Raw genomic sequence first — 25774 nt, 5'->3', positions numbered from 1 at the left:
TCCACAAGCGATGGTGGACCACAGTTGATTCGAGGGTCAGCAACAGGGATTGTAACGCCCTTGACGTCCAACTCGACAGCTGGGGGATCAGCCTGGTACAACCGCTCAAAGTAACCGGCCCAGCGGGCCTTCACTTCAGACTCCTCTGTCAAGAGCCTACCACTCTCTGCTCGAACTGCAGTGCTCCGAGGGATGGGCTTGGATGAACGTAATGCGCGAATTCCCCTGTAAGCGGGACGAGAATCACCTGTCCACAGGTGATGCTCTACCCCCTCACAGATTCCTCGCACATAGGCCTCCTTGTCCACCCTCAGTGCACGTACAGTTTTACGCCTCAGCTCCCTGAACAGCTCAGCTCTGCCATTCAGCCTGGCCCTGCGACTCTGGTCAATGGTATCCAGTGTCCCTTGAGAGACAAAATTCTTCTTTGCCCTGCGGTGAACTCCAAGGCATCCACCGGTAACATCAAGGACGGTGGTCTTGAAGGTGCTCCACAACTCTTCAGGACCCCCCAAAGCACCCAGACCCCCCAAGTGTCCACTCAGCCTGTTCGCAAACTCCTCAGCTACTCTCTCATCCCTGAGCTTGGCAACATCCAGCCTAGGCTGGGATGGTACCATTCTCCAGGATTTAAGGTGCAGCTTTAGAGTTGCTACAACAAGCCTGTGGTCAGTATTGAGGAACTGAGCACTCCGGTAGACCCTGCAGTTCTGGATCATCCTCCAACGACCGTCAATGAGGACATGGTCAATCTCCTTTGCCACACCGCCAGCGTTGGAATACCAAGTCCAGCGATGAGCTTGCGGGCGCTGAAACCATGAACCAGCCACCCTAAGTCCATGACTTCTTGCAAAGTCAAGGAACTTAGTGCTATTCTGGTTCATAGTTCCTGACCCATGGGGACCAACACACACCTCATAACCATCCCTATCAGTTCCAGTCGATGCATTGAAATCCCCCAAGACTAGAAGTGTATCTCGTCTGGGGCAGTGATCAACCACAGACTCGAGTGTGGCGTAGAATGTGTCCTTCACGGTAAGATCACTCGCCTCAGTCGGAGCATAAATAGAGACCAGGGAAATGACACCTAAGGAGTGACGAATCCTTAATCTCATAATACGCTCGTTGACCGGTGTTACCTCAATTATCATTGGGGTCAGCTTATTGGACACAGCTACAGCAACTCCTTGGGTATGGTAACCATCAGAGCGACCAGACCAATAGTAGGTGTAACCACCCACCATTATCTCGCCGCAATCCGGTCTCCGAACCTCAGAGAGAGCTGCAATCCCGATGTCCAAACGCTTGAGCTCAGATGATAACAGAGACAGGTGATCATCCTCTCTTAGGGATAGGACATTCCAGGCACCCACCCGAAGGGACCGCCTCAGGTTAACCCAAGGAGACCGCCGTCTGGTGGACGACACCTCAGCACCACTCCGACACACTCTCCCGCAATCTGACCCAGGGATGTTACCCCGTGGTTTCCCTCCTATCAAAGATTGGGGGTCCCGAAGGCTTTGCCCCAATCCCATCATCCGGTGAGCTGCCCTGCGAAGGGAAGCTGCACAGGAGGTACACCCACGGAGTGGGTTTTCAGATTTTTTTGCGTTTTTGCGTTTTGCGGAATGAAGCGTTTTACGGTGGCTGGAGTGCAAATCCTGCCACCAACCTCCTAATAAGAAGTAACCCAACTGCAGGAGGACGTCCGCAGACACAGTTGGGCACTAGATATGGATGGCCGTTGGCTCACAAGGAGCTCCTCCGCCCTTTGACAGGTTTTGTTTTTAATCCTGCTGGGTGTCCATATCCAAACACCCTCCTCACCAGAAAACCTGGTGGGGGAGACGGTTTAGTCGCCGACAACCCGACCATGGAACAGGTTAGTACAGGTTTACATGGTACCTGTAGCAGGTCACAGATCGAACCTGACCTGACCAAAACTTATAGACTGGTCTCCTATCACTACTTTCTCCAACATCAACTCATCCTGGGAATTCTTTCAAAGAAACTTGCTCTCCCTCATGCACAGATTTATCCCCTCTTGTCTTCAGTTGTCCTACCCTTCCTCCCGCCCTTGGTTCACTGAAGCTTGTGGTGAGGCAGTGGTCCTGAAACAACTTGCCTTTGCCTCATGGAAAGCAAACCCAACTGAGGGTAATCTCAGTTCCTTCCATAAAGCTTGGAACAAGTGTGTATCTACCCTCAGGAGAGCCAGAAAACAACATTTTTCGAAGCTCAAGTCTGAACTATCAAACCTCTCTCCCTCCTCAAAATCCTGGTGATGTCTAATCAAATCTGTTTCTGGTGTTTGTTCCCCCTCCATCCGCTTCCTTACCTCAAATGGCCGCACTGCTGATACCGCACGTGAAGAGGCTGAATGCCTAAACTCGGTGTTTGCAGCTAAATCTTGTGGCCAAAACCCATCGCTTTCTCTACCCACCTTACCCAGTCGCACCCAACTGTCCCTGGACTCTGTGTCCTTTTCTCCTGTCAAGGTGGAGAGCTTGCTGTCAAACCTCAACTCAAATTCTGCAACCGGTCCAGACGGCATCAGCCCACGTGTCCTAAAAACCTGCTCTTCTGCTCTTGCTCACCCTCTCTCTGTTCTATTCACCCTCTCATTTGTCCAAGGTCATCCGCCATCTGCTTGGAAATGAGAAAACATTACTGCCCTGCATAAAAAGGTACAAAAACAGATCCCTGCAACTACAGACCAATCAGCTTTCTGCCAATCATCAGCAAGGTTATGGAATCCATCATCGCTTCAGACATGAAATTTTTCCTCTTCTCCAATGGCTTGATTTCCAATCTTCAATTTGGTTTCAGACCAGGTCACTCTACCCTGGATATGCTGCTTCTGCTCTCCCAACAATGGATGGAGGTCCTCAATGCCGGACATGAAATCAGAGCCATATCCCTGGACATAATATCATGTGCTTTTGACACAGTCTGGCACCCTGCCCTACTCACAAAACTCTTCCTATGGTATCCAAGACCATCTCCACTCACGGCTCGCAGACTTCCTCTCCTGTCGCAATCAACGTGTGGCCCTAAATGGAGTTCTTTCATCCCCTCTTCCTGTCCAGGCTGGAGTTCCTCAAGGTAGCGTTCTGGGCCCTGTTCTTTTTCTGGTTTTCATCAATGATCTATCCGACTCTCTGGAAAATCCTCTATATCTCTTTGCTGATGACTCCATCCTCTGCCGTACCATCTGTCATCCCTCAGACCGGCAAGCAGCAGCTTCTTCGCTCACTGCAGATCTGGATAAAATCACAAACTGGTCCAACACGTGGAACATGTCTTTCAATCCGGAGAAATCTCACACTCTCACTATGTCTCTCCGAAAGGACCGTTTGGAAACCCCCCCCCCATCCACTTTCTCAACAATCCTCTGGAAGAAGTCCTTTCTTTCAAGCTTCTGGGTCTCACTATATGCCATGACCTTTCCTGGGAAAGCCACATTTCAAACCTCGCCTCCAAGGCCAGTCGCCGACTGGGCATCCTCCGTCGTGCAAAGTCCTTCCTCGGCCCACCTGAGCTCCTGACCACTTACAAAGCTTTCGTCTACAACCTGATGGAGCACTGCTCTCTCCTCTGGGCTGGTGCTCCTGCCTCTCACCTTTTTCGGCTTCACGCTGTGGAAACCAAGGCATTTCGGATCATCGGTATCTCCCGTGATGAGGCTGAGTCTTTGGGCCTCTCACTCTCTCACTGCAGGCTGGTCGGTGGTCTTTCTGTCTTCTCCCATCTCCTCTCCAGCCTCGCCCCCCCCTGCTCTCTCTGCGATTTGTCCCCACCACATTTCTGCAGGGCGCTCAAGGTCTGCCAAAACCCCCCTTCTGGTAAAACTACCAAAATCACGAATCACTGCTCACCTTCACTCTTTCATTCCTCTTTTTTTCCCCACCTTTGGAATAAACTCCCTCACTCTATTCAATCCCATTCTTCCCTCCAGGCCTTCAAAACAGCTGTTCACCACCACCTGTCATCCCCCATCCAAATCCTCGATCTTTTCTACCCCCGATAATCCACCCCAAGCCCACCTCCTTCAAATTCCCTGCTTTCCTTCCTGAAAGTCCCTGTTATGTCCATCTTGTAATGACCCATGTTCCCCACCCCATCCCTCTCCCTTCCACAGATCTCCTAATGTCTTTGTTCCCCACTGTTTTTTCCTTCCCACTCCCGCCCATCTTGTCTCATGCCCCCCTTGCTGGGAGTTATGTGTTCGCTCTCATTCGAGCCTCGACAAGGTATACAAAAAAAAAAAAGACCTGTTTCAAGCCTGGCAGCCTCTTGTAGTGCACCGAGATATGACTCACTAAAACAACAACAACTTTCTCGACGAGCCTATCTTCTACAATGCACTTTTTCTGAACATCCCTCGATCACGTGCTTACATACAATGCTTCATAAACTCCGGTATACGTCTCATACGACATCTGCGGAAGGAGAACAAAACATGGCACTCAGTCGGGCATATTGCGACTACCGCTGGAATGCGCTCTTTAAGAACTTTTTCCCAGCTCGTCCAGGAGGTTCTGCGTACCTCTAGAAGTTTGGGACTCCATTTTGATACCACCAACACCGTCCCTGCTATCCATGCCCCCTTCTTTCCGCAGTTGCGTCTAACATCACTGGCATTAACAGAAACTGTGATCCTGTCTTCCTCTCCACTTCCTAATGTTGCTAAAAAGTGCCTGTACCACCTTTGTGTCACCATACGGCATCCTAATGTGTGTGAAGATAGTTTTGAATCCCGATGGAAGGGGATGTTGCCTCCGGGGTCCCCCTCTGTGCCCACAATGGGCTGCCATGTATGACCCACCGATTGTAAAACGGACTGGTGATATCTCTTGGAGAATTGTCCACATGATTTTACCTACGAATGTTTTATTACATCATTTTAATGTTTTAAATTCTGTTTCGTGCCCCTTTTGAATGGCCTCTGAAGATTTATATCACGCCTTTGTTGACTGTGCAAGACTGACCCCACTTTTTACCTTTTTATCACAATTGTGTTGCCATATGAAAATTGTATTTTCTTTACGCACTTTTATTTTTGGATAGCCGTTAAATACCAAAAGTCATGTTGAATCTGCTCTCGCCAATTTTATAATAGCCTAAGGGAAATTAGCAATCTATAAAACAAGGAAAGCTAAACTTCTTGCAAACCCTGATGCTGATTACAATGTTTTAACTGTTTTTAAGGCCCTTGCCCTGGCCAGATTATGTGCAGAATTTTGTTTTCACCAAAATATTAATAATCTTGAAATGTTAAAGCAGTAATGGTGTCACAGGAATGCTTTGTGTAAAGTAGACCACAATGATCTTATCATTTCATTTTAGCTGTGAACTTGACCTTTTTATTATGTCTCGTTTTGTATGTTTATGTACAACTCTTTTTAGCCACGTCGCGTTGCGAACGCTGGCTCTAAGAGAGCTCCGCATTGATCTTCTTCTTCTTCCTGTTCTTCTTCTTCTTCTTCTTCTGGTGAAGACAAAACCTTTAGGACGTGGCTCTTGGACACATTTGTCCTTGTTTTTCTAAGCTTGTAAAAATAAAGGTATACAAAAGTAAAGTCAGTCTCTCTCTCTCTCTCTCTCTCTCTCTCTCTCTCTCTCTCTCTCTCTCTCTCTCTCTCTCTCTGTCTCTGTCTCTGTCTCTGTCTCTGTCTCTGTCTCTGTCTCTGTCTCTGTCTCTGTCTCTGTCTCTGTCTCTTTCTCTCTGTCTCTTTCTCTTTCTCTTTCTCTGTCTCTTTCTCTCTGTCTCTTTCTCTTTCTCTTTCTTTCTGTCTCTCCCTCTCATTTTGGCCCTTCCCTCTCCTTTTTTTCTTGGCCACCATCCACTGCTCCGCCCCTTGGGAGGCGATCCACCGCGCCGCCCCTTGGGAGGCAATCTGCCGCTCCGCCCCTTTGGAGGCGATCCACCTCTCCGCCCCTTGGGAGGCGATCCACCTTTGTGGATCACTGGATCACTGGATCCTCACCTGGATCAGGAGCCCCTTGGGAAGCAATCCACCGCTCCGCCCCTTGGGAGGCGATCCACCGCTCCGCCCCTTGGGAGGCGATCCACGGCTCTGCCCCTTGGGAGGCGATCCACTGCTCCGCCCCTTGGGAGGCGATCCACCACTCCGCCCATTGGGAGGAGATCTACCGTTCCGCCCCTTGGGAGGTGATCCACTGCTCCGCCCCTTGGGAGGCGATCCACTGCTCCGCCCCTTGGGGGGCGATCCACCACTCTGCCCATTGGGAGGAGATCTACCGTTCCGCCCCTTGGGAGGTGATCCACTGCTCCGCCCCTGCCTCGTTCATGCCAAGCCTCCCAGTGCCCCCTGGTAGAGGTTTACCTAAGGGTTTTACACACAATTTCCTTCACCATAATCCCTAACTAATTATTACAACCACCATCCCCTGTATGGTGTACAGGCAAACAAGACAATGCTTAAGCTGATGTGTCCCTACTTATACATCGAGGTAGCTATCTACTCGCACATGGACCATGCTACTCTACACATTCCTATCTGTTCTATGGTAATATCTACCCCCCCTCCCCCCACAAATACAAAAATATCAATTTATAAGGGTTTTTGCAAAATACAAAAAATGATCACAACATCTGAGTGAATGTGAGAAAATCACAACATCTGACAGATGAGAATTGTTGATGATCACGAAATTATGCTCTTGGGGCGACGTAGTTAATAAGAATCGAAAGAGGGCCATGGAGAATGGAGCAGTCCATGATTACTGTTAACATTATGATTTCCTCTAACATAATACATAATTATGATTATAACATTATGATGTTAACATTATATCAATGGATATAATGAAAACCAGATGGACATGCATTTTCCATTGAGATGTGCCATGCAGGTGCATCAATCCCAAACATATCCTCTGAATATTTTAATTCGCACATTGCTTTCGCCACAAGAAAGGTAACTGTTTTCCTTGTGCACAAATTATTCATTGTTTGGATAATTTAATACCAAAGGATATCGAGGCAGTGCTATCATGTCGCACACAGACGGTGTATCCTGCATGCTCTCCTGTTATTATAATAAACTCTGCTCTGAGAAACTGTTATTTGCTCCTTGGAGCCATGTTGAGCTGAATTACATTCAGGCTTACTTTCAATACTCCACACCACGCACCCTCGCAGGTTCATGAGGACATATTGCAACCTAGGCAATGTCAAAAACAATCCTTTACGCTCCATGCTTGTAGGCAAAAATCACCGGCCAAGCAATAACCAGTTGAACATGTAATACAAGTGCCCCTTGTGATTATTCCTCCCTCATTTTGTACGCCCTGGATTCTGTACCGTTATGTGTTATTTTTATGGCCCCGGTACACGGTACATGCCAGAATTGAGATATCGAGGAGTCACCATTTCGGGAATACCGCCTGGACGGCTCGGATGGAATCGTATCTCCCTTTACGTTGTCATGCTGATCGACATACCTTCATTGTAGTAATTTTCAGGCAGATTGTAATGTCCTTTAAAAATATTATCTTGGGAGGGGGAATGACGAGAAAAAAATAAAAATTTCAGCAACTCGCTATCCATATTTGAATATGGCATTTCACTGTACAATGAAGGCTTGAGGATATTCGGACGATAAATACTGTGATGTGCAAATTTTCACGGAATATATTTCTGCACTTGCTATTCCCAATCCGTGTTGCACAAACTTGCAAGCATTTTATTGGTGAACGTGATTTGCTGTCCTCTCGTTTCAACCGCAGGAAGACGTGCACGGCTCCTTTGATCGACTACATCGACGGCAACGACTTCACGATGGAATCCCAGCAGGGTGGTGATGAAGATGGCTTTGCACGTGGAGCCTGGGACTGGAGTCTCCTGTGGAAGCGCATTCCGCTGAACGAGCGAGAGAAGTCTACCCGCGCTCACTGCACTATGCCCTACAGGTAAGCAGCATTACGCGCACCTGCATTCCGGCACTAACGCCTCGCTACCTCGATTAAAGCACTCTGTTGGCTCGTTCAGGTTTTAGGTAAAGCTGGTGCCGATGCTGTTCTCACTTCTGTTGAAAACTTGCTTCTTGACATTCAGACAATGGATTTGCCTCATGTTATAACTCAATTAATAGTAAAGATGTGCCATAAGATGAACACTAATTTTGAGCCTCTGGAACTGATCACCATCCTCCTCATATGATTTCCTGGGTTCTCAAAGTTCCCCCCCCCCACCACCCCCCACTTGGTCTTTATACTCACGGAGCATCGTTGCGAGGAATCACGTGACGTTCAGCGAACTTGAAAGGAGGACAGACACGGAGGAATGGCGAATGTTTGTAAGGACAGCAGATCATCGGATGACGGTTTGAGCCTGGGTTAATCTCATGTCGGTGACAAGCACCGTTAAACGGCTCTGCCGGATTGCCCATTTGCCTCGCCGCGTGTAACACGTCAAACGGAGAGTTCCACGGCACGGATTTACGGTAATTGGAAGGCTCGTTTTGAACAATGCAATGTGTCATCGTCTTACCTTTGTACTGACAGGTGACGAGTTGCATTTTATCAGTGCACTTGCTGGAGGACAGTTTGAGTCCTGAGCTGTTTAGGAACTTGCCATCGTGCCCTGGGTGTCTGTAATTCTCAGAGTCCTTTGGGACAGCATGCTCTAGAATGAATGCATGTGCATGATGGGAATTGATGGGAATGATGGGAACCACCAATGACGTGAGATACACCTTTTGTCCTGTACCGTTCTACGCACGGGTAATTGCATTTTTTTTTTTAATTGAAGGTGATATAATTAATTTTTTTTTTTTTTTCTCCTTAGGTTTCAGTATAATATTTGTCAGTAGTTGAGTTGTACTGTTTAGCATTTCCATTTGAAGTGATGCCTCATGATTCTGGGGCACCCAAGTTCAAATCCCATATCGTAAATATATTTCGCCATCATCTACGATTGTCCTTTTGGTGTTCCGATTGTCTAAAATATCTGCTCAAAGTATCATTGGCCCAACAAGTAGTATGGGTACGAGACAGAAAATAAAGTGAAATCCCACATGAAGACACAATGAGGGGTGTGGAATGGCAGGCCATGTCACAGATGATGAAGCCTCTCTCTCGCAAGGGTCCCGCCCGGTTCGACACAAAAGAACGAAGAGATAAGATGCCTTAACCTTTCCGAGACACTAAAGGTCACAACACTGTCACCCGGTGGTGCGCAAACACAGGACGAGTTATCCCTATACACAGGTCCTTAGTACAGGGTAGAAAAAGCTTCAAACTATGAAGAAAAATAGCTCACCTGGATCAGGAGCAAGTCACTCAAACATCCCACACACCCCGTTAGACCCTAATTGTTTTTTAATGCCGTGTTGTGGTCAAGTTTCATCGAAATTTCAACCCCCCCCCCCCCCCGTAGTCCGCCTTAATGAGCACAGATTTTGATGCACTTGATACATTTTGTTCAATCATGGGTGATGAATGTTGTGCTCAAGTTTCATCGAAATTGTTTGTGTAGTTTCGGAGAAGAGAGCAAATACCTATTTTGGGGGGGGGGGTCAGAACCCCCCTCCCTCTGCAGACCCCCTTAATGAGTGTAGATTTTGATGCGGTCAATACACCTTCGTTAGGCATCAAATATGAAGCTCGTGGCCAAGTTTCATCAAAATTGCTTTTTTGGTTCAAGCGATAACAACTGAAGTGCTTATGGACTGACTCACTCACCTACGGACGTTGCTTGATTGCATAAGCTCAACTGCCTAAAGACCAGGTGAGCTAAAAATGGGGGTCTATACATTAATTATAATAACACCCCTACCACACCCCTACCACCTTCCCAGAGACAATATGTTTTTTCCACCAACCTTAACATCAAAGTTGTCATCACACTCCAGTGAGAGTAATTCACTGTCTCCTGCCATCCGAAGAACAATACCTGGTGGCACAAGACTCGATATCTGTAGTTCGTATCACATCCGTTATGAACTGAGAGTCTGGATGAGGCTTCTGTTTCCAGATCTCTACTATAATTGTACCCGAAGGTCAACAGAATGGTCAGGTGGTATCTGCGTGATTTCACCATTCCGACCACAGTAGATAAGCAATCCTGCAAGTGAAAGATACCTTTGCGTCGTATCCTCCATTGACTTGTAATTTTGGTCAGCTGACTCAAAGGCTTCTTCATGGAATAGACACTCGATGACCTTCTGAGATGATCAAATATTGGTCAAAGGTAGTCAGACCTTCGAGATGTAGTTGTTGTTGTCCATTTGGATGCTCTGTCGTTACCCCGATCTGCTCACCGCTCCTGCTAAGTATGCCGACAGCATTGTGGAGTATCTGATCCTCAGCGCTGCTCTCGCTATCTTTCTAATTCTCGAGAAGGTTCGTGTCTACATGGGATTGTAATCATGTCTGTATTTTTGAAACGAGTATCCTTCTGCTGTGTTTCTTGAGACGACGATATCTGACAATCCCTTCTGACTGCAAAATAACATTGTGTCACCAGGAATCTTATTCATTTTGTCCCGAATGGAAAGTTTCCCGGTCAATTTGGGGGCAGTGCCAGGATGCACACCCTTACGGACATCTTGGAAAGAACAACCAATGTTGATTGCGTCATCCAGCTTCTTGTCCTGGAGTCCGACGAAAGGCCTCGTTGCTACCTTGTTGTGGACAGAGTACTCGTTTGATGTTGTGTCAATGCACTCTCCGATACGTGTCGGTTCAACAGCAAATTTTCGGATATCTTGTATACGATTCAAAACGAAATGTTTTGATGACGACATCATCCCCTCTTTCATTTGAACCACTCACCTTGTTTATACACACACACACACACACACACACACACACACACACACACACACACACACACCTGTCATACCTGTTCACATCCAAACGAATGTTTCTGTGTCCGTTATTTCCCACCAGTGTGGCATATAGGGCACTGCTAATCCCAAGTGACGTTTCCTTTTGTTCATAAACATCTCACCAATGTTGCGTATTGTCCCAGCAAGATCGCATCAAGACGAGGGTTTGTGCTTGCTGCTGCTCATTTTACTACCTCAGTGCATTCCGATGGACAGGGTGGATGGACACGAATGTGTTGCAGCCCAAGTGTCCCATGAATTGGCAGTTCCAGGTTAGTAACTTCATCTGGACTTTCTCCAAAGGATTGTACAAAGACCTGCAACCATTTTTTCATGTCAATTTAAATGTCTTTATCAAACACAGCTCGGTCACTTATTTCCCTTGCAAATGATGCAGGTGCAAGTACCACTGGCTCAAGGTAGATATTTTAGGCTCCGATTGTCCCTCCATCAAGATCGACGAGCCAGGGTGGACCTCTTTAGATCAAGATTACTGAAGAGCACATTCACAGATGTATTTACAGAAACGTTTATGTTCGTTGGAAAAGCACATTTAAAGTTGAGGATACCGTTGACATAATCCAAAATTTTAAGATCTCAAAAACGTTATTATTATTATTTTTTTAAACATTAAATAGCATTTCAAAACGTAGTTCTTGCACTCCAAACGTCCTCAAGCTCATGCTATCTTCAGTGACCCAAGGCAAACGTCCGTCCAAGGGACGACACACTCGTCGATGTAACGCCCGGCCTGCGAAGCACCAGTCTGACAGTTTACAGTCAGGTCAGGAATCATATCCAGACCGGACAGGTCAAAGGTGTGTCTGTGTTATGTCTGCACCATCCCCTTGGACATCTTGCTGATGGGTGTAAAAGAGCACAAGTGTGGAAAGAACTTGCCAATTCACATGACGATCGCAAGGTGACCTTTTTGGTCGTGGTTTTCTGGTACTACCTGGTGGAGGTGTATTTCTCTCTTCACGTGGGTTATCCATCCATTCATAATCATGAACGATGTGTTAAAGGTATCTTAGATCATTCCTGCTTTCTATCTGTTTTCTTTATTTCATTATCCTCCCTCGAACTCGACTTTTATTGCAGGAGGGTCATTCAAGGTTTACTGTGATATTTGTAACATGTGACGACGACTCCGATTTCACACCTGCACAAAACATTCTGAGTATTTCCAGCAAAGAGTGTGATGTGATGTGATGTGATGTGATGTGATGTGGAATGAAGAGTTGAACCAAAAACCATCAGCCCGGATGAAAATCTCAATAATTATAGTTTATCGCTAATCACAAGGAGCACTTGTATTACGACATCCTTCGATCACTCCTTCATGAGATCAAATGTATCTTGTATAGAATTGTGTTCGAGTTGTGAAAAAGGTTTAACAATGGACACCAATCCGGAGATGAATGATGAACGCTCTCATTTGCAATTGAGTGTTGTGGATCCCACAGACGTTACCCGTGATCCATGTCGAACACAATGGTCTTGAACAATCACCGTGTGTGTGTGTGTGTGTGTGTGTGTGTGTGTGTGTGTGTGTGTGTGTGTGTGTGTGTGTGTGTGTGTGTGTGTGTGTGTGTGTTATGGTAATGTCAACATATTGAAGTTTGGAAAACATGATACACTCACTCACAGCTGATGTATTCAATAAATCGAGCGTAAGATGGACTCCAAAAAAAGTGTTTCATCAAAGGGCAGTTCACATGGCCATTGCGACGGAGAACTCGGATGATTATCAGAGGGAGTGCAATGACATGTTGAACAGGATTACAAGATGTGATGAGCTATAGATCCATAACTTTACTCTGCATGTCGTGGCGACTATCGGTGTCTCCACTGCTGAAAATGATTCAAGACTTCGCCATCTACCAGAAGTGTTTTAGAACATCTTTGAAGTAATCGACGTTCCCGTGGTGAAAACATTAATCTACTGCACTACTGTGAACTGTTACTACCACCACCACCACCACCACCACCATCATCATATCCACCATTATCATAATCATCATTATATCCACCATCATCCATCATCATCTACCATTATATTCACCATTATCATCCATTATCATCATCATATCCACCATCATCATCATCATCATATCCACCGTTATCATCCATCATCATCATCATATCCACCATTATCATCCATCATCATCATCATCATCATCATCATGTCCACCATGATCATAATCATCATTATATACACCATTATCATCCATCATCATCATAATATCCATCATTATCATCCATTATCATTCATCATCATCATCATCATCATCGTCATATCCATCAATCATCATCATCGTTATATCCATTATCCATCATCATTATCGTCATCCATCATCCATCTCCATCATCGTCATCATCATCCGCAGAGCATCGGTGCTGCGAAGCAGTTACTTGGCTGCATTCCTGGTCGGGTCGCCATGCCAACGCAAGAAGTTAGGGTAGAAATTTGTAGTTTGTTCAGGGTGCCGGCGATAGCTCGCCGACTCTTCGCGTCCACCATATAATGCTGGCAGACGGGATGAAACGCCTCAATGATGGTTTAAAGCTGGGTCGAGATTCGAACTCGGGCTGACAGCTCAGAGGTGAGCGTGTGTACCTCTAGCCATCCAGCCAGTCCTGTGATCTGTTATACAATGATGTTCAACATGTAACGCACAAACGATGTCCATCTTCACTCCGAAATATTGTCACGCTGTTTCTTTGTTTTTGTTTTTTTTGTATACATTGTCAAGGCTCGTGAAAGAGTTGTTATTTGTACACTGAACAGATCAGGACACAAGACAAAAGGAGCAGTTGAGAGTTTGGGGGAAACACAAACAGCAGAGTTGACATAGACCAAGATAGAGGGACACTTGGATAAACAATTGGTATGTGGAGGAATGGAGGCAGGAGAGGATGCATGGAGTAGTCAAGATGGATACAGAAGGAAGCTCTCGGGATGGAAAACTAGAAATTTGGAAGGAGGAGGGATTGGGGTGTGGTGGTGGTTAACGAGGGTAGAAAAGATAATGGTTTTGGATTGGGGACGATCTAAGATGGTGGTGAACAGCTGTATTGAAGACTTGGAAGGAAGAATGACTTTGAAGAGAATGCAGAACTTGGTTCCACAGGCGGGAAAAAAGAGGAACGAATGAGTGAGCAGTGATCCTGGATTTAGGTAGTTTCACCAGAAGGGGGTTGATGGTGGACGGTGTGTGCTCTGCAATAAAACTGGGGTGAACAAAGCACAAAATCAGCAGAGGGTGCAAGACCAGAAAGGAACTGGAAGAAGACAGAGACGATCGACCTGTCTGCAATGGTGAAGTGATAGGTCCATAAACTCGGTGCAGGACATTCCAATAATATAATCTTGAAAGCCTTGGTTTCCATGCGTAAACCTGAGCAAGCGGTGAGGCAGGGGAGCCAGCCCAGAGGAGAGAGCTGTATTCCATCAAACTGTGGAATGAAGGCCTTGTAAGTGGATAGAGTTCAGGTGTTCCAAGGACTTTGTATGATGGAGGATGCCCATTCGGCGGCTGGCTTTGCAGACCAACTTTGCAATGTGGTTTACCCAAGAAAGATCATGGTTGATAGTGGGACCCAGGAGTTTGAATGACTGAAGTTCCTCACGAGGATTGTTAAGAAAGTAGATTGGGTGAGGGAGTAGGTGGTGGGTGAAGATGCCAGACAGTTCTTTCAGAGAGAGATAGTGAAAGTGTGAGATTTGGCAGGATTGAAAGACAAATTCCAAGTGTTTGACCAGTTTGTGATTTTGTCAATGTCTGAAGAGAGGGAAGAGGCTGCAGGCTGCCTGCTTGTATGAAGGGACAGGGATGTCATGGTGGAGGGGTGGAGTCATCAGCAAATAGAGGGTTTTCCAAAGATTCCGAGAGATCAGTGATGAAGATCAGGAATAGGACTGGGCCCAGAACACTGCCTTGGGGTATTCCAGCCTTGACAGGGAGAGGAGATGAAAGGATTCCGTTGAGTGCCACACATTGGCTGTGGGAGTGGAGGAGGTCAGTAAGCCATGTGTGAAGTTGGCCTTGGATGCCATACGCAGAGAGTTTGGTGAGCAAGGCAGGATGTCAGACTGTATCAAGAACATGAGATATGTCAAGAGAGACAGCCCTGATCTCATATCTGACATCTAAGGCCTCCATCCATTGTTGGGTGAGTATAAGCAGCCTGCTCAAGGTGCAGTGATCTGTTCTAAAACCAAACTGATGATCTGAGATGAGGTTGTTGGATTAAAGGAAAGATTTCATATCAACTGTAATGATGGATTCCATGATCTTGCTGATGATTGGAACTAAGCTAATTAGTCTGTAGTTAAGGGAATCAATCTTTGTACCTTTTTATGTAGTGCAGTGGTGTTGGCTGATTTGCAAGCAGATCGAAGATAATGTCGGGCAAACGACAGGGTGAAAATGGCAGAGAGAGGATGTGAAAGAGCAGCAGAGCAGGTTTTTAGGACACGTGAGCTGATGCCGTCCGGTCCCGTCGGAGACGCAGAGTCGAGGGTTGAAATAACGTTCTCCACATTATCAGGTGCTAAAGACGCAGAGTCCAGGAGTAGTTGGGAACGACAGGGAAGGATGGGTTCCGAAAATTAGGGGTTCGGGACACAATATTTGGAAGCGAACACAGAATTGAGGCATTCGGCTTTCTCACGAGCGGAGTCGACTGTGGTGCCATTCGAGGAGAAGGAAGGGATGGAAGGGGAGCAAACACCAGAGATAGACGTAATCAGATTTCAGAGGAGGGACACAAGTTTGAAAGTTCTCTCTTGAGGTTGGACAGATCTTGTTTTCTCGCTGTCCTATAAGTCCTGTCCTTTTCTCGCTGTTATAAGAGCGGACACACACACACACACACACACACACACACACACACACACACACACACACACACACACACACACACACACACACACACACACACACACACACACACACACACACACACACACACACTTGTTGCAGACTTTCTGGAATACACTGAGATTGCCTTCAGTCATACAAGCCTTCCATGAAGAGAAGGCAAATTGTTTTAGAGCAACCGCCTCACCACAGGATCCGGTGTACCGTGGGCAGGAATAGGGGTAGGATAATTGAATTCAAGGTTTAGCCATCTACCAGCTGTTGCATGATGACACTGGACCTCGTACAACCAATCCGACAAACTTGCATGCTATGGAGATTGGATGGGAAGTGTTCAACAATCCCACCTATCATAAAGATACCTCATCACGTGATTGTCTTTTTTGATCACTCAACAAGCATCTAGGTGCACAGTCTTGCAGTGTGTTTAGTACGTGATGTCCTGACATGTCTGTGTAGTTTCCACGAACTTGTCTGTGCCTGTGCCATTAAGGTGTGACCACAACAACAGGAGAAATGTGTGCATGCACAAGGGGAACACGTACATTAAAATAGTTTAAGTTTCATTGACTTCACTTTACTTTGAAGTCTTCTTGAACAAAACCTGCTGGTCAGCCTCAAATGACCCTCATATATCATATTATTCTTTGTTCTGCTCTTATTAGTTTGTCCGGAGACGGTGTGATGCAATCGCTTGTGCCTCTCTCTGTCTGTCTGTGCAAGGTATAACCCATTTTTTTTTTTTTTTTTTTTACCATTTTAGCTTTTGTCATCAAATATTCAAAAACCTTTACAGCGACAATGTGGAAAACTCCTAATTAATACAATGTACAATTGTTGTTTTTTACCTGTTCTTTTCAGCAAGTTTTGTTTGCGTACAAAGTGGATGCGGACAGGATTTTCATTTTGAGACTTTTTTCGAGTTTCTGCCTTTGTTTTAATGTCTTTGTGCTGGTGAAGGTGTTTGCATCTTGTTACACTTGCTGTCATGGTGATCCTCAGCTGAATATCAGGTTGTCTGGTTCCTTTCATTGGCTTCGTATCAACGGTGCTTCACTTGCCAGTGATGCATACTAAGTACAGAAGAACTGTCTCAGGCTGACGTGGATGCAAATGTGCTTCATCGTTTGGACGGTAGCTGGTTTTCTCATAAAGGGATGGTTTTAATCTTTTTCATTTTCTCATTTAAATTTGAAACACATTTTGTGGTCTCTTTAGCATTCTGATCGGAACCAACGTTTCATAAACCTGTGCAGCCATGTTTCAATGGCATGCACCGTTTATATGTATTTGTCCGTTGTCTACCGATAGCCGATATTTTTGTCATCCGTCTTGATTGTCCTTGCCATGGGACTGATTAGGCAGCACTGCACCTACCTTTCGGGCAGGTGGGAGATGGGAAGAGAGAGAGAGAGATAGACCAAGACCTCTTCATTCATACAGTTCAGAGTTTAGTTGATCATCAAGTTTTAACTTTCTTCAGCTCATTATATCATTGCTATTGTTATGATTCAGAATACCCAATCATGGAATTGGCAAATAGACCCGGATACCCCTCCATCCTAACCATCCGACCCCTCACACCGAAAGAGCTGCTGTGTCGTATTGAGATCTACTCAAATGTGCTTGTAATAATATGTCTGTTTTTAAACACTTTAAGGTGATCTATCCCTCCCAACAGTTTCCTCTTACTTTGTTACGTTTTCTCTCTCGGCCAGTCCCTTAAGCTTCCCACACATCTGCTCGCACACTTCTATGAGGCATGGATTCCCTTCATGTCCCCACAGGAGTTGGATAATCGTTCAATAACTGTAAACGTTGGCAGTAATGTTGAGCAGCCTGTTACCATGGGTAGAGTTGTGTCTGTCTTGGGGAACGGCAACGTTGTACTCCATCATACATGAGCCAACGCTTTTCTCAAAAGGTACTATGCTGTCTACCCACCCGCAAGAGATCTCGGCGTCCTGGCTTCCTGGATGCCAAAACAAACTGGGTCCATCTGACTGATTGCTTTTATCTGGGAGAAGCTTCTCCACGATTCATTGGCATTTATCTTTAGCTCCGTGAATAAAGTCATCAATGATAGGTTGACAATGGTTGTGCATCTCGTCATCCGACTCACCGGCTTCAACAAATTGTGCCCAAATGCCAGGCAGTTTCACAAATTAAAAGTTTGTTCATGATGTTTTGTTATGACACATTCATTTTACACCACACAAGTTGTAATCAGAGTTCACATTTATTTGTTTACCCGTCGCTTGATTTTTTTTTTTTTACAGTGTAATAATGTTCGTTACAAATTATTACCTCCGCCAACAAAGGTGGATGGATGTTATGTTTTCACCCCTGTTTGTTTGTTTGTTTGTTTGTGAGCAGGATATCTCAATAAGGTCGTGGACAGATTCAGACGAAATTTTGTTCACAGGTTGGGTGTGTGACAAGGATGAAATGATTCGATTTTTGGCGAAGATCCGAATCCGGATACTATAATTTTTATAATTATAAAATTATATATTTTATATATAATTTTTTTTATATTTTCAAGCCCCTCAAGCCCCTGAGGTATATATATATATATATAATATAATATATAATTTTATAATTAGAAATTTTATAATTATAAAAATCATACAAATCTTTTTTTATGCTAAAGAGACCACAAATGATACTAAAATATAATTCTTCACCATAGCATGATATCTGAAAAAGCCTGTGTACGGATTATGACAAAAGTAGGTGGAGGAGTTGGTTTAGTGACAAGAATAGGCCGATTCGATTTGGGTTCAGGTCCGAATTCCAGATCTGGCCTATCAGTGGATACAAAACATAAACTGTTCAGCCTGGTGGAGGTATGCTCTCTACCAAGTGCCTTTCTAGTTTTTTTTACGAACAAGAGTTTTTTTTGGGTATTTTTATACCCAGTCACTCCAGCAATTTTGTGTTTTTTTTAGTGATCAGTGAAGAAGTTTGTCACTACATTAATTAGGGGGTTCTACCTATAAGTGCTAAGAACACATGAACTCCAAGCTGATAATATCGACAAATCAGGAAACTGAATTCCATCCCTGAATGGTTCATGTGACCTGGTACGGATGCGAATGTTTCCCATTGGTCATGCACTCACCTGATGCCGAAAGGACGCAATTTATTTCCTTATTATTTGGTTGGGGGGGTTTTAGGTCTGGCTGCCTTTCCATTGGTAGCATTTTAGGGTCCATCCCAAGGTGTTCTGAGGGCGTTAAGTCATGCAAAAAGTATGAGTCGCCATCACATGTGGAACAGACCCCAGTCAGGCAAGGCAGGCAAGTTACCTGAAATGACCCTGAAGGTCGTTAACTTGCCAGCTGGGCTTTTACCAGCAATCTGATAGCCACATGGTAATTCACCTCGGATGATCTGAGTTTCCATTAGATTAGAATCTCCTCACCACAAACTATCACCATACCCTGGTATTCTTCGGTAATCATTATAATCAGCAACATCAATCTTTGGCAATGGAGGTGTCCAATAGACTACTCTGTATTGCCCACTTTTAATGAACTGTGTTCTGTTGAACAGGATTGTTTGAAGACTTTTTGCGATTTCTGTCAAACAGTTGAAGCAAAATCATACAAATATTCGCGTGGATTGGCTCGCTCCTCCACACGTCGTTGCAGAGATTGATGTCACAGCTTTGCTGTGTTATCATGATTTACACCAATCATACCACAAACATTTCTTTTATCCAAATTTATTTGTAATATTGGTGATATTATATTTATTTGAAATTTATTTGTGATATAAGAAGGTCCAAGTGGAACAAATTTTCAAGGGTCGAAGCTGTCTAATCTGCCTGAAGAGTGTAAGGGGTCTAAATGGTGTTAAGGTCAAAGGAGTCTTAAGGGTCTGAAGGGGTCTTTTGGGTCTTCAAGGTCTTTTGGATCTTCAGGTTCTTTGGGGACTTTATGGGTCTTAAGGGTCTTGGGAACATTAAGGAACATTAATCTTGAATTAATGTTCAAACAGGACATGATTAATCGGCATATAGTCTTCATGACTGACTTACGGCTTCACCAACACCTCACATATATATGTATATATATATATATATATATATATATATATATATATATATATATATATATATATATATATATATATATATATATTGTTACGGATTCGCGCCCGCCGGCGTGCTGACGGCCACGTAACTCGAATCGCGGCACGTCGCCCACCGGACGGACAATCCAGTCGTGACCCTCTCAGACTAACGCCGGGAACCAGTCACGGGTGGACCTTTCGGTCTCACCGCGATCGAGCCAATGGGCCCCCGCGTGGGATAGGGTTGCTCGCCAAATTCGACCTACCTAAGTACCCACACGGAGGGTAGACCGGGCGATCGCACCTCGCCGCAGGTCGACTTCGGACACGGGCCACTTAAGCGACCCGTTCCGTACTATCGGGATAACCGAGCGGTGTTATCGTCGGCCTCGACGGTTCGATTAATTATCGGGTGTATTCAGCCCACTACCAACCCTTTACGTGAAGCAAGATGAGGATTCAATGAAAGAAATGACGAAGCGAAGCGGGAAAACAGTTCAACATAAAGCACATTTATTCGCGATGAACGGAAAGCACACATATACAATTCCACCAAAAGCACATAGAAAAGAAGAAGACAAAAAGCAAATGCGACAATGCAGATATAATACCGACTACGCGAGCACACGGCAACACTTATACAATTTTACTTCACAGACGGCGCCGACAACACACATTCCCAAAGCAAAAGAAAAGAGAACCACCCTCCAGGATGAGGGGGTAGGCGGGCCTGGGGCCGAGACCATGTCGGGCCTACCCATCTGGTGATGAGACGCGGAGCGGCGGTGGTGCCTCAACTCCGCGGGCCTCGCGGACAGTGTCTGGTAGGGGGTGGGAAGGGGGCCCCCTTGGTCGCACTATCTCAGCACGGGGGGAAACAGGAGGGGGTTGCTGATGCTCGGGGAAAGGAGGATTTTTACTCTGTCTCGGGTCCCGCGACTAGCGTCTCCACCTCGACCAGGTCGCGCCGTCGGCCTCCCTGGTGTGCAGCTCCCAGCACCGACGCGAGCACCCCCTCGTCTGCCTTCGCCGCCGCCGCCTCTCCACAGCTCCGTCCTCTTCGCTCCGACTCCAACTCCGAACTCTTCCTCCTGCGAACTCCTTCCAACGCACACACGACCAACGCACACACGACGACTACTTTTCTGACGAACGCAGCCGCTTATATAAGCCCCGTGGCTTCGCCTTCGACCCCCTGCCTTCGACCTTTCACCTCGCTCCCTATTGGCCCGAGAAAAAGTGGGTGTGAATGCTTTTTGATCCATGAATTTGCATATAGCGACCGCCCTCCAACGCCCTGGAGGCGGGGCCAAATCGCCCCTCGCTCACCGATTGGACGGAACAACAGTGGGCGTGAGTCGTTTTTGATCCGTTTTTCTGCGGAAAGTCCGTGGTTTTGTACACGCTGTTCGGCGCGCGCCTTGCACGAGTCCAATACCGGTACCCACAAGCGACGCAAGAATGGTGGCGATGCGACGGTTGCGAGGTGTGACGGTAAAGGTCGTGGCTGTTGTGGTGAAGCGGCGTTGTGGTGGGTGGTTGATGTTGTGACGACTGTTGAGACGTGGTTGGTGGTGGTAATCATGGCGGTTGGTCCAAAATAAAGATAGTAAAAGAAAAACGGCTATCCTGAAGAGTCGCAGCACGCATGAATGACATTTATTCCCTCTAGACAACGGGTTTGGGCCTAACTACACATATACTTACCGAGATATCTCACCTAAGGGACCTGAATGGTGGTTTGCGAATTTGGTAACCACAACAATATATATATATATATATATATATATATATATATATATATATATATATATATATATATATATATATATATATATATATATATATATATATATTGTTACGAATTTGGGAATTCGATTGCACACAACATACAGGGTCCTTTAGTCAGCGATGTCAATAAGTGCCTGTTCCCTAGATAGCTCACCTTTCATTGTTTAAATGTTCAGAATCGATTATATGTGCTGCGGATCGATTTAATACTTAGGGAACGAACAATGGAGACATCCCTCCCCCTCTTCTGCGAAGAGGAAGAACCCTGCCGTCCCGTGACTCATGATGTCAACAACTCCCTCCCACCCGTGGTTGAGCGGGGGGGAGGGGGGATGGATCACGAGGGCACGAGTCACGCCGGGCGTGGAGGAGGGGGGGGCGGAGAAGGATAAGGACGAGGTCCTTTCTTTGTTCTTGTTCGTAACCTTTTCGCTTCGGCAGAGAGTATTCGTTCAGCAGACCTTCGGGTTCTGTTTGGCTTGGGTTAGGGTTGAAGCCTTCGGAAGCTTTTTGCTTCGGCTGGCTCAGTGAGCTTCGGCTGAGGCCTGGTTCGGGAGGAGGGTTTTTGGAGGCTTTTTGGAGGCTTTTTGCTTTGGTGGTTCAGTGAGCTTCGGCTTCTGCTTGGCTCGGGAGAGCTTTTTGCTTCGAGCTGCTTTGCTTGGAAGAGAGTTGAGCTGGTCGCTCGGCTCGAGCAGCGAGTGGTTTCTTCTTCTTGGTTCGTGGAGCTCTTTGTTCTCCATTTTGGTTCCCGGCTTGGTGCAGCTCATCGACCTCTTCTTGGAGGTGGTTCCTCGGGGAAGCGACGCATCGACGGGAAGGATCGGCGCCTCGTCTCACCAGCACGTGTTGAGAAGCGCGGGAGGTTTCGCAGGAGCTCGGGAAGGATTGTGGCTCGGCGATTGGATCCAGCTCGCTCTCGCTGGAGCCCGGGTCCGAACAACTTGAAGACCACACGAGGTGGAGAGGTTCGAGATAGGTTCTGAGTTTCAGCTCACCTGTCCTCCGAGCTGGAGCTCTTTATTAAAGGCCTCTGCCACCATTTATTGGGTGTGTGTGTGTGCGTACGTGTGTCCGTGGGCCTGTCCAATAAGTAGGAACTGCTGTTAAGTGCAAGTGACTGTACATAATAAGTAGACGGTTGTAGTTCTTTTGTCGTGCTTTTGTTGCTTGTATTATTGCATACGTGTTTTGCCTTGTTTAATTGCATACATGCTTTATTATAATAAATGTCCTTGTGTGAATGTAAACCTGTTCGTTGCATCCATTCCCTCATTGAACTGCCCTAATTTGCACTCGGAATATAGTTGGTTTTTAAATAGCCAATAAATAGAATCGGGTCCGGCGAGGTCTGGCGATAATACCCGCTCGGTTATCCCAGAACGGAACGGACCGCTTAATCGGTTCGTCTCCAAGCAGGCCTTCGCCGAGGTACGGTCTCTTGGTCGGTGACCTGCGCGGGTACTTAGGTATATCGATATTTTCGGCGATTGACCCTATTTCGCGCGGGTAGAATATGGACTGGGCCGTGGTGGGATTAAAAACCCACCCGTGACTGGTTTCTGGCGTTGTTCCAGAAAGTCACGACTGGATTGTCCGTTCGGTGGGCGAAGTGACCGCTATTGGTTAGACGCGGTCGTTCGCACGCCGACGGGCGGGAAATCTACAACAATATATATGCATATGTATATGTATATCTATCTATAATTCCAGCAATCTCTGTGTGTGTGTTTGTCTGTGACCGCTGTTTCTCAACAACCACTGGTCCGATCGAATTGAAACTTGCCAGGTATATTGCTGGGGACCTGAGTATGTGCCTTTTCAAGGTTTGATATTAATCAGACAAGTGGTTCCCAAGTTATGGCCATTTATTTACCAAACCAATGACAGGACATGTTGCTGCGTAGGCGTGGCCGATGGGGAAAGGGCGCCATTTAGTTACCAATGACAGGACACGTTGCTGCATAGGCATGGCCATTGGGGAAGAGATCCTCAGCCGCGTTCCCCATTACGGGTTACAACGTATGGACTTCCGGATAGTGATGACTGAGTGTATTCTAATAATTTCTCGATTTCTTATGCGCATTTATAGATAAACTCAATGTCCCAATCCAGTCGTCGTTTATGAGAGCGAAGGAACGGCCTGTGTATTTGTTTGAAAGTTTTTTTTTTTAGTTTTTTTTTTTTCCAAGTACGGGCACGCACTAGTATATATAGATGTGTATATATATATATATATATATATATATATATATATATATGTGTGTGTATATATATATATATATATATATATATATATATATATATATATATATATATATTGTTGCAGTTCTTGGAACCGCATGCATCCAACATATAGTGGTCGCTAGACAGTTATTCCATTAATGTGCGTGTAGATAGCCCCTTTCTTTTTGTGTAGCGGGACAACAGGGGCGTTCGCTGCGAGGATCTCATAGCTCGGTTTGTTTACATAATTTCTTCATTTCATTTCTAACTTCATTCCTCTTCTTCTTTTCTGATTATTCCTGAGGTATATCTGAGACACGTGCGCCCTTCGCTGTGAGAAGTGGAATGTTGCTGCTTCCGGGCCGCGCGGGGGGCCGGGGCTAATCAGAGCGCCCGGTTCGGGTGATGACGCGTCGCTTCGGGGTGCCCCCCCCACCCCGCTCCACGGGGCCTATAAAGGTCAGAGTGGGGCTGTTCACTCTCTCTCTCTCTGCCCCACCGCTCCCGCTCAAGCTGGACTTCGACTCCGCCTTCTGTCATCATCGCTGGACTCCTCCTCCTCTTCTCCGCCCACAAGACCCTGACTCCACCCACCCACCTGGTCCCGCATACCACTCCGTACACTCGCTCTGGACTCCACCCTACCAACTCAAGCCCCTCTTTCACACCCACGGTCTTGACGCGACCTGCCCGAGTCCGAGACGACGCACCAGCTGTCAGGGTGGTACCGCGTCATGGAGCATTCCCCCCAAACGTATTGGTGGTGCGTTCGGGTACCGCGTATCAATTATACAAAGGTACCGAGAGACCATAGCCTCAACTCCTCTCCTGTCTTACTTCATTTCTTCTTCATCGGGTTTTCTGTATCTGTGTGTGCATGTGTGTGTGTCCTGGCGCCTGTCTATACAAGTAAGCCTGCAGAAGATTGTTGTTATTCTTTTCGGGTTAGGTCTGCTCTGCGTCCGCTTTCATAAGTTGCTTGTTGTTGTCGCACCACACCTTTGTTCACTATCTCTGCTTGCACACCCCAATAAATCTATTGATTGTACCACATACCTTTCCTCGCCTGCTTGTAAATAAATCATTATTAGAAATGTTCCCAGCTCGTTTTTGTCTTTTCCTTCATTTGGTCCACCATGGTCTGAATCTTGGATTAGCCGGGCCTTCATTCCCAACGATCCGTTCCATTTAGCCAGTACGTCCTTGGCAGTGTCACTCGGCTGCATCCGATCCGGTATAGTGATTGGGTACGGTAGAGTGATCCGGTTCGGACAAGGCATCCCGAGAGCATGTTCCCTGGTAATTGAATCACGTGATTAATTAGGTAACCCGGTTAACCCATAGACGGGAGGACCCGAGGTCACGCGGTTGAGTTATTGGCATCCATGGTCAGTTAAGCGACCCGCCGTATCACAGAATTATCCGTGTGTGACGGCCTACAATTCCAGGGAGTCTGGTGGGAGCTGAGTAAGCTTTCACCCCTTGTGGTCTTCTCACCCGACCCCCAGCCCGCAACAATATACAAACACGTGTGTATATATATATATATATATATATATATATATATATATATATATATATATATATATATATATATATATATATATATATATATATATATATATATATATATATATATATATATATATATATATATATATATATATATATATATATATATATATATATATACATATATACATATATATATATATACACAAATATATATATATATATATATATATATATATATATATATATATACATATATATATATATATATATATATATATATATATATACATATATATATATATATATATGTGTGTATATATTCGTATATACAAGGTGTGTTAAAAAAGTATCCAACCATAATTTTCGTGCGTAAACAAATGAAGCTAGGGAGGTGTGGTTTGGTGCACATATGTAGGCAAT

General features: G+C 45.7%; 1 protein-coding gene across 1 annotated transcript in view; it reads left to right on the top strand.

Moving 5' to 3' along the window:
* LOC147009002 (N-acetylgalactosaminyltransferase 7-like) overlaps positions 1-25774 on the top strand; it is a 581063-nt gene that overhangs the window by 414273 nt on the left and 141016 nt on the right. Inside the window, exon 6 of the mRNA XM_085864380.1 lies at positions 7756-7938. Coding sequence (XP_085720506.1) covers positions 7756-7938 — 183 coding nt within the window. The remainder of the gene's footprint in view (positions 1-7755; positions 7939-25774) is intronic.

This window comes from Eptatretus burgeri, chromosome 18 (genome assembly GCF_056783735.1).
Source record: "Eptatretus burgeri isolate ZD-2024b chromosome 18, Ebu_testis_v1, whole genome shotgun sequence".
In the NCBI taxonomy this organism is placed as follows: domain Eukaryota; kingdom Metazoa; phylum Chordata; class Myxini; order Myxiniformes; family Myxinidae; genus Eptatretus; species Eptatretus burgeri.
This window is presented reverse-complemented; position numbering and strand designations above follow the sequence as displayed.